General features: G+C 56.6%; 1 protein-coding gene across 1 annotated transcript in view; it reads left to right on the top strand.

Moving 5' to 3' along the window:
- The first annotated feature begins 31 nt into the window (after positions 1–31).
- Positions 32–10,149, top strand: part of UNC5A (unc-5 netrin receptor A) — a 58,810-nt gene continuing 48,692 nt past the window's right edge. The window contains exon 1 of the mRNA XM_023531880.1: positions 32–112. Coding sequence (XP_023387648.1) covers positions 43–112 — 70 coding nt within the window. The 5' untranslated portion in view covers positions 32–42. The remainder of the gene's footprint in view (positions 113–10,149) is intronic.

Raw genomic sequence — 10,149 nt, 5'->3', positions numbered from 1 at the left:
CCCTCCCGCCCGCGGGGCCCCGCGCCCGGCCCTCCCGCGGCCATGGCCGTCCGGCCCGGCCTGTGGCCAGTGCTCCTGGGCATAGTCCTCACCGCCTGGCTCCGCGGCTCCGGTGAGTCATGCGCACGCTCTGGAAAGCTTGCGGGGTACCGTGCGCGCGAACGCTCGCTGCTCTAGGGAAGGGGAGGGGGTCCCTGACCCACGCTGCCAGACCCAGTTGGGAGCCCCCCGAGGCCAAACTTTGCGAGGCGGGACGTGGGGGGCGCCTCTTGCTGCTGCGCAGCTTCCCCGCGCGCTTCCCCGGAAGCCTGGGTTCTGCCAAGTGCAGGAGCAGCTGTCAGCGCGCGGGGCTAGCTAGTGTAGACGCCCCACGCCTCCGGGCGGGGGAAGTTTGCTGGTTGCCCGGCTCCAGAGTGCGGGGGTGGGGGGCGGGGGGCGCGGGGTGAATCAATGTCTGAGAGAGTCTGACTTTGAGGGTCGTAGATTAGAGGGTTTTGACCACATCCCAGTCCCCAGGAAATCGAGGAGGGGGGTTCAGATACCTCTACCCGGTAGCATCTGCCTCAAACAGCTACTCACAGTTCCCAGCTTGGCACCTGGCCTCTGCCCACGTCCAGAACACAGTGTCCTCCTCTGTCCCCGCCACACACGCTCGCACACGTACACACTCAGGCGTGGAGGCGCATACACCAGCCCCCAGCACTTGCAGCCCGCACAGAGCACTGCGGCCCCGAGGCTGGGGCTGGGGCTGGGGCTGGGGCTCCTGGCCCCGCTGGCGCGTGGGGGCCAGAGTTGTGTGCGGTGGATCCACTGCCACTTCCCCTTCTCTCTTTCGCGGTAGAACCTTTCTTTCTCCCTTTATGTCCCTCAGGCCACCCCAGCCTGCTTGGTAACTCAGCCCTCAGCCTACCTCCTTGGGGGAATCGCATCCTTTGTCCGCTCTCTCTGAGCCACCACCCCAGATCTCTGCTCCCCACCCATGCACTTAGCAGAGCTGAACTTATGTGTGTCTGGGGGGGGGGGGGGGGGGGGGGTTCTTTTTTTTGTTCAATTGGGCTTGGGGTTTGCCTTGGCGTTTTTTGTTTTTTGTTGCTTCAGGACCTTGGGGGGCCCCCCCAGCCTGGCCAGGCCTTTGTTATTTCCAGGGGTGTCAGGAGGGAGCGTTGGGGTTCCTGAGATGTGAAGCCAGACTGATCAGAGATCAATGAGTGAGTGCTCAGAGACCAGCAAGACGACTGAGGCTGACAGCTGTTTTCTTAAAGGGTCTCTGCATAGCACATCCTGCACCCACCGCTTCTTGGCCACCCTCCCATTCTGTCCCCTCGATCCTCCCTCTACCCCATCCCGTCCACTCTGTCTCCCTTCTGCATCACCCCATCATCCCCCCAAAACCTCACTATAACAAACCCTTCTCTCCCATGACCTCCCCTTCTAATCCTGACTGAGCTGGGAGGCTGTACTGCCGTGGGTGTGTGTTCATATTGCACACATGTGCGTGTCAAGAGTGTGTGTGCCACACTCAAGGGGTGCGGATCGCACCACTGACCATGGTGAACTGGGGAGATACATGTTCCTCACCCAGGGGAGGTGTCGCCAGATACTGAGTAGGCGACAGGGAAGGTTTACTGAGTTGGATGTGTGAGAGGTCTGTGCGGTCATGTCTGCATGTTGCCCACGTGAGCACGTGTGAGGGCTATGGGTTGGCATGTGTGCCCTAGTGACGATGGGGCCTGGTGGTGCATGCAGCACTGGTGTGTGTGGCCTGCCACACATGTGTGACAGTTTTGAGCAATTGCACAGGTGAGCATGTATAGATAAGAAGGTGATGGGTGCTGGTGAGTCGGTGCCACAGCCTGGTGGGGGGTGGCACATGTATTCCTCAGGAGGCCGTATAGTTGAGGAATTGCATCCCTGGTTGGTGGGCACCTGTTGGGGTGTGGTCCAAGGTTGTCCGGGTAGCTTAGCAGGTAGGCCCAGGAGCTGCAGGGCTGCCCAGGAGCAGAGTCTCCTGCCTCCAGGCATCCACTTGGCCTGTGGGAGGAGCTGCTGAAATGCTTGCAGGGTCCTACCTTCTCCCCCTGGGCCCCTAACTGCTATTCCCCACAGGATCTGGGCATATGTGCCCATGCAGGCTGGCCCTGCAATGACCCCAGCTCCTCCTGCATCATCTATCAGCTCCTCGGCAACAGCAGCCAGTGAAAAAAAATGTGTGTGAGAGTGGCTGAGGGAGGGATGGGCAAGCAGGCGGCTGGGGACACGGGGGCCAGCATGACAGCAGCCTCCTGCTGCCCAGGCCAAGCGCCCACTCTGTGTCACACAAAAGCCTGTCTCTTCAGCTCATTCACCCAGTAGGCCCTTCTCTGTGCTTGGTGCTGCTCTAGGCCCCAGACACAGGGACCCACCTGTCTCACAAGATTTTCCCATTCATACCCAGTCACACAGCTAGCACCTGCTCCCCTGCCCCCATGGACCACACACACCTGTCTTCTCCTTACACAGATCTCCACGGTCCTTGGGGGAAGGGCCCATAGGAACCTGGCCCTCCTGAAAGGTGGGGCTGAGGAGCACTGAGCCTTGGCATTGCCCATCCTGACCCCAAAACTCTATCCTGGTGGCCTCTTCCTCAGGCCCTACCCCCATCTTCAGGACTGGTCGTGGACCCCTCTGTCCACCCCCCAACCTCAGACTGGAGCAGTTGGTTGGGGGGACAGTGTCTTAATTCTTTAGAGCTAAGAGATACCTTGCTCTCACTCACTCTATCTTTGAGCTAGGCTTTGGGGGCCCCTGGTGTCCCAAGGAGAGGGCTGATCTTCTGACTCCCCTTTGCCTGTACTGGGAGGGGCTTCCCTCAGGAGTCCAGGGATTGGCATTGATCCAAGTACCAAACCTCCAACTAAGAGGCACTGTCCTTGTTTCTAGGAGCAGCCAACTTTTGCCTCAGCCAGGGGACAGCCTCTGTCCCCCACACACCATCCCTTCCTCCTGCCTGGTGCTGTTCTAGACCCCAGACCTGCACAGACTCAAGCAGTCCCCAACCTTTTTGGCACCGGGGGCTCTTGCTCCTGTGGGACTCCAATGCCTCATGATCTGAGATAGAGCTGAGGCGGTGTTCCAGTGTTGAGGAGCGGCTGCAAATACAGATGAAGCTTCACTAGTTCACCTGCCGCTCATCTCCAGGTCTGCGGCTCTGGGGGTTGGCGACTCCTGATCTAGAAGGCAGGAGCTGCCCTAGGCTCCCAGGGAGACCCCTTTCCGGGTGAAGGTCCCAGTGCCGAGCTTGGCTGCCACCTGGAAACACATGTGTCCACACACGTGCATGCGTAGGCCTGCTCATTACAATCCACCCCTCTCCTGCTGCCCCCTCCCTCCCAGGGGCTCTGCCATCCCCACATTCCCTCAGCCTGGGGCTGGAAACCTTAGCTCTCTCAGCGTTCCCTTCTCCTTCACGCTTCATGTCTAATCTGTCACCAAGTCTTCCAGCTCAGTCCTACTTGTGACATTGCTCATGTCCCTCTCCTTTGTCACTCCCCCCAAGTCCCTTTCTCCCTCACCCTTCTCACCTAGACCAGTGCCATGACCACTCCAACCCATCCCCCTCCTGAGCCTCATCTACTTAGACTAATGTCCCTGGTACCCAGGCTGGAACCCCACTAGAAAGCCTTCTGTGCCTCCCCAGTGCTGCCTCCAACCCCGAGCCCAGAGGCCCTTAGGGACACCCCTGAACCACCATACTTCACTGGGCTGATCTGTTGAGAGGCAGCTGTCTACCCTGGCTCTGCTGCTGGTGGGCTGGGCACCCAAACACCCAGATAAGCTCCGCCTTCTTAACTGTAGCTCCCTAGGCTTGGAGAGCCTGGTGCCCCCTGGCCCTGCCAGCCATGCTGCCCCCAATACCACAACATCCTCTACTCTAGACCATTCTGCTTATCTCAACCCCCAGCTTTAATCCAGCACCTTCTAAGAGGCCTCCCCACCTCCTCCCAGGACCCATGCATGGACTGTGGCACAGTGATGAGCTCTGAGTGGGCTACAGGACAGAGGTACTGGTTCCTCAGCCCTGGAGAGGTACATGAAGCTTGGGGCAGCTGCCGGAAGCCTCTGGCCTGAGCCACCATATCATTCACTCCGGTGCTTCCCATAAGTATTGCCATTGTCTATGGTGCTAAGACCCTGCCTTCAGGCTCCAACATACTCTAAGTCATGGCTAGTCAACTGCTTCTTTTTTCTCTTTATTTCTGCCACCTGAGTTTAGGTTTTCTGGCTAGGCAGGTGGGGCTGCTGCAGCTGGAAGGGGGGAGAGTAGTTTGCTCTGCCCACCTCAGCAGACCTCTCCATTCATGTCCCCAAACACAGACTGCTCTGCTCCCGGGAGGCTGGAAATGGCACCTGTCCAGGGCAGGGATGAGCAAGGTAAGCCCTCACTGTGGGGGTAGCTGTTCCCCAGCCTTTCACACAGATGGCAAGCCAGCTCTCATGAATGTCTGTTTGTGAGTTCCTCGTACAGGTTTTATGTCCACGTCTGTTAACTAGGAACCTCCCAGCACCCACAGGCATAGATGTTCCCAGACGGGTGTCTTCTCATGCGAATAATGTCATTCTGGGCCCCAGACCTGAAGACTCAAACCCTTGGAAAGTGGAGCTGAGGGGCACTGAGGCGTGGCATCGCCCATCTTAACCCGAAAATCTGCCCTGGTGGCCTCTTTCTCAGGCCCCACTCCCTACCCTTAGGGCTGAAGTTGACACCGAGACTTAAGCTGATCTGCTTGGGACTCTTAATTGAGACTGAGCCCCAGGAGAGCCTGGCCCCTGGACCCCAACCATCCTTGCCACCCAGATGGGCTCTCAGCTTCCTGTGAGCAATTCTACCAGCCCACCCCTTCATTACTCTTGTCTGTTCTCATGAGGGTAGCATCGGAGGGTCTGCCTGTCTTTTGGGGAGCCTTGGCCCCTCTCTCTTCAGGTGGAGTAGGAAGGGCAGGGGCTTTGGAGGCAGATAGGCCCAGGTTTCAGTCTAAGTCACCTGACAAATAACTTTTACTCTGCAGCCTGTTTCACATCTGTTGAATGAGGTCACATCTGCTTCCTGGGGTTATAGTAATAAGTTGATGGGTAACATAGAGCACCTCAGGGTGGGCCCCAACGTGGCGCAAGCATCTATGGCTTGTTTGTCTCCTTGCTCCGTTTTCCTGGCATTTGAAGGGGCATGAGGTACAGGGTGGAGTCTTAAGCTGTGTCAGGGCCCAAGCCCGGACAGGAGAGAAGTTCTTTCATGTGATCTGCCTCACTTCTAACTGCTCCAGCCCCAAGCAGGAGCCCAGGGAGGAGTCATTGCCCCACCCCAATCTGCACACACATACCACCCCCTGCAGAGACTGGGCCTGATTCAGACACAGAATCCTCCAGTGTGCACAGAACTTTGTTTGGGGTTTCTATGAAGATGATGATTTGAACTCAGCTGTCCTGGAACTTGTGTGCTTATGATCGATCTGCCTTGACAATCAACATCACTATGGGTAGGAGCCCTGGATGGAACTTAATTCTAGTCTTGGCTCTGCCATTCGATTGCTGTGTGATCTTAGACAAATCATTTAACCTCTCTGGGCTGTTTGTTTCTTTGTATGCTAACGGACTGGACTTCATGACTCTTGGGGTAGAGGCTGGTACCCAAGGAAGCTGCCTTGGGAATCTGGGGTGGACTGTGCACTCAGCAGCAGGTTCCCCTAGGAACTGCTCGCACCTGCCCAGCACCTGCTAAAACCACCAACCACCCCAGCAACAGCTGCCTGTGTTGCCTTGGAGCCAGGTGGCTGCTGTAGCAGTGCTGAAGGTAGTTGAGGCAGAGATAGGAATTGTGAGACCCTGCACCTAAGCCAGGAAGCAGAGTTCTGCTTCAGCTGGTAAACACCCCCAGTGACAAAAACAGGCCTTCTTAGGGCCCCCACAATGTCAGAGTGCCAGTGCCTGAGGCCACCCTCTTCTCAGGCACTGATGTCAGATGCCACGAGCAGCTTTTGGAGCCAGAACCCCAGGCATATGGAGGAGGTGGTGAGATGGTTGAGTTGGCAGGCTCAGGGGTCTGGATTTGTACCAAGGCTAGGACTAGGGTGAGGCAAAGGAGGTGCCTCGAGTGCAAACTTTAAGTCGCAAAAGTGCAGGGTCAGTCCTTGAGAATGAGTGCCTCTTTGAATTGGCAGGCCTGTGTGTCACCCTCTTCCTGGCTGTGGATCCACTCCTTCTTGCACTTCTTCAGTTTCCCTGTCACTCAGAGACATATCTCACAGGGTAGTTGAGCAGAATAGGCAGCCTGATACATATCAATCCTAGTGCACAGTAGGCATTCGATAAATGTTTGCAATTGATAGCGATGGATATGGCAGGGGGCACTATTCTGTGGAGGAATTGGGGAGTCCTTGGTGCCCTCTTTGTGGGAGAGGGTACAGCTAGGAGTCCAGGAGGGAGGGCAGAGACCTGAAGGGAGGCCTCTATTTTGGGATAGGTCAGGTCTGACGTCTTTTCTTTGCCCTTTTGACACCCAGGGGCAGGGCATATAGAAAGCGTAGTGTCCTCCCACTCCCCAGGTGTGATTGTTGGCTGGCCCATCCTAGCCCTGTTTGAGATGGGGGACACTCACAAAGATCAGGAAAGACTTGAGTGGCAGCTGCTCATCCCGAGTAGGCCACAAAAGGGCAAATTTTAGGTCCTACTCAAGCGAGGGGACTCTGAAGTCCCTGCCTACGAGTTGGCCCATGCCAGAACAGAGGGCCAGAGCCCTAATGGGTGAGTCCGCCTCCCCAATGCCTGGGTGTAAGAGCTGTGTCCGTCTGAAAGGCTCAGGGTCACCTTGAGCTCCAGGCAAATATGAGGCTGGGATTTGGGGAGGGGGAGTCGGTGTAGATGGACTGAGCCTGAGGGACTGCTGCAGGGCCTCTGGGGAGGAGCTCTGGATCCCGGATCCCACCTCTGCCCTATACCTCCCCAGCCAGGGTGGCAGGTGGGACACCCTGTCCCACCCCAGCATGTCCAGCTGACAGCCTGCAGGGGTTACATTCCGAATTAGACCCTACCCTCTCCTAATTGGGGCGAAGACCAGATGGAGTTGAGGTGCTGCTGGTTTTCCCATGTCTGCGTCTTTCCAGCACCCTGCGTCCCCTCCCCCCTCCCCCCCAAAAAAAGGTGCCAGGAGCAGGCAGGTAGGAGTGCTACCTTATCGTTCCCAGCGTTACTAGAACCTATACCAGTCCCCAGAACAACCCCACCAGTAGCCCACGTACTTGGAGGGCGGGGTCCCGGGCTAGAGGCAGACCTGGGGCCAGGCGGGCTGCGGGACACGTGAGCCGCCGCGGGGCGGCGGCGCCGGAACCAATGGGAGCCCGAACCGGGGGGACTAGCAATTAGCAGCAGCGCCCCACCATCCACCTGGGCGCTGGGGAGGGGCGCCCGGGGGCGTCGGGGTGGCGGTCTGCGAGTCCTACCCTGCGGCCCCCGCCCTTGTCCCCCATCGGCGCGGATAAGGAACGCGCGGTGAACTCGGCGGCGGCGCGGGGAAGGGGCGGGGTCCCTCCGCCCTCCAGCCCGCCCGCGGCCGCCCGCCGGATTAGCGGCTCTTTGTTCAGGCCCTGTTAACAAGTTCCTGGCTGAGCGCTCGGCTGCCGCCCAGGGAGCAGACGTCCAGCCTCTGGGCAGGCGGCTGGCGGCCTCTGCAGCTCCGGGTTCCCGCGCCAGCTGCAGCCTCCGACGCCTTACCAGCCCCGGCGACTTGGCTGGGCGGCGGGTCCCACTGGCGGTCTGGGACGTAAAGGAGTTGCAGAGCCCCGGGCTGACCTCACCGCGAAAGGGTAAACGCCCCATCCGCTAAGCACCTCCTGTAGGCCAGAAGCTTCAAGGGCACCGCTGTGGTCGTCCCATTTTACAGATGAGGGAGGGCACGGCGTCCCAAGGTCCCGGCTGTCCTGGGATTCCAATCAAGGTCTTTGACACCCAAACGCATTATCCTTCTGCTAAGAGGAGAGAAGCCTGGGGCAGGACGAGCAGGAGCCTTCTGTGGCTGTAGACTGTCACGTTTTTTATTCTTAGTTAACTTGGTAGTAACCGTGGGAAGTGCTGGGCTCTACCTGCATCATCTGGTCAGAGGCTCAGGACAACTCAGGAGGTAAGTGAAGTTAGTCCTGTGTATCAGATAGGGACACTGAGGCTCAGAGAGATGGCAGAGGTGGGACCTTGTTACTGCTCAGTTTGACCCCTCCCCCAGTCTCACCCCTCCCATGTGGCCATTTACTCTTAGGGCCTTGTCTGGTGTTCCATGGACTGGAAAGAGCACAGGAGAAAGTCAAGGGACCTTTATTTTAGAGCTAATCCCCTGATCTCTGTGAGCCCATTTCCCCTTCTACATCCTGCCTCCAAAATGCCCACCCCATCACCTCCTAAACCTGAGCAGGGTTGTTGTCCAGACCATAGGATTTTGACTACAAAAGTCCCTGGGGGTTGGCTTTCTGACTTGCCCGGGGCCACATGTCTTCATGTTCAAAGCCACTTCCTTATAATGAGGGGGAATCCTTCCCAGTAAGTTTCCCCAAATGGCTCTTGACTCTTCCTCCTGGGGCCACTCAGGGTGGCTTTCCCATTTTTATTTGTTTAAGACAGAGCTCCTGCCTGGCACCTCCAGTCCTCGCAGCTGTCCCTCATGTAGCATGATTCTGAGCCCCCTCCCCACCTCCACGTCCTCGTTACCTGCCTCTGGAAATCAGTCCCAGGAGCTCACCCGACAGTGACATGATGCCCCAGCACAGACTCACATAGGATGCTGTGTCTGTTGCAAATATTGGGACTCCCCACTCAGACTGGTTTAAGCCAAAAATGAATGAATGAATGAATGAATGAATGAATGAATGAATAAATAAATAAATAAATAAATAAAAGAGAAACATTTATTGGTGCATATAACTGAAAAGCTAGTGGTGGCAGCTCAGGCTTCAGGCATGGTTGGATCCAGGGAGAACAGTGTGACCAGAATGCACCCCTCATCTCTGTTCTTGGGGAGCTGATGCCACTCTCCAACAACCTGTCCCCTCACAGTCCCAAGATGGCTGCCAAGAGTTTGCAGGGCTACATCCCTGCAGGCCCAGTCTGGGGAGGGGGGCAGAGAGCATCTCTTCCCTCGGCCATCCAACAAATGTCCAGGTCTTTCCTCATTAGTCCAATTCAAGTGCTGTGCCATGTGTGAGCCAGTCCTCACAGTCAGGGGTATGGTTATGCACTTGAACTTGGGCCCAAGCCACCTATGCTATTGTCCTGTTACCCAAGCTGTTTGCCACCACTCAGCTTCCTGTCCACTGAGAAGGGCTGAGCACATCATTCTCAGATTTAACCAGTATGTCATCGATACATATTGCTCAAGTATTTAATAAAACTGCTGAATAGCACCAGGGACACAGCCTGAGGCCCAAAGGTAAAGACTCAAGTCTGGATCCCAATCGGCTGTGCTGAAAAAAAAACAATGCTGACCATTCAACAGGTTTTGCTTTCCCTTAAACGTTCTGTCATCTGGTTCATATATTTCCATTTGCTGATCCTGAGATATTTTATCAGGTGCCTGGCGGAAATCCAGACACACTATTCCCAGCCTGGCTCTGATCTACCAGAACGGTAACCATGTAAGGGAAGCTGCTCTGGTGTGCCAGATCCATGGGGGTCCCGGCATGTCTCTCGGAGCCCCTGTCTCCTTAGGTTACCTGCAGCTGACTGAGAAGGCCTACCAGAATCGTGCCTGAGGTTTGTATCAGGTTCACCAGGCTGCGGATATTCCAGATGGGTTTTGTATCTGTCCAGTTTTCATTCCCAGTCCCACCAGAATTCAGCCTTAGTGGACATTTGGGGAGCCCCTTCGCCTCAGCAGCAGGGCCCAAGTAAAACAAGCAAGTCATTTCCCCTGTCCTGGTTCCTTTCCTGCTTCAGAGCCTGCTTTCTAAGGCTCTTTTCCTTTCTTTCTTTTTTTTTTTTAGTGCCTATAGCACCTGGTTTGCATCAGGTTCATATACGCTCACCCAGTCCTCCTGAGATCCCTTTCCTTTCAGACCCTTGGCTCCACGAGGGGGCTTGTCTTTGATGGGAATTGCCTAAAGCCCACCACCCATAGGCCAAGATGCCCTTCCG

This window comes from Pteropus vampyrus, unplaced genomic scaffold (genome assembly GCF_000151845.1).
Source record: "Pteropus vampyrus isolate Shadow unplaced genomic scaffold, Pvam_2.0 Scaffold74, whole genome shotgun sequence".
In the NCBI taxonomy this organism is placed as follows: domain Eukaryota; kingdom Metazoa; phylum Chordata; class Mammalia; order Chiroptera; family Pteropodidae; genus Pteropus; species Pteropus vampyrus.
This window is presented reverse-complemented; position numbering and strand designations above follow the sequence as displayed.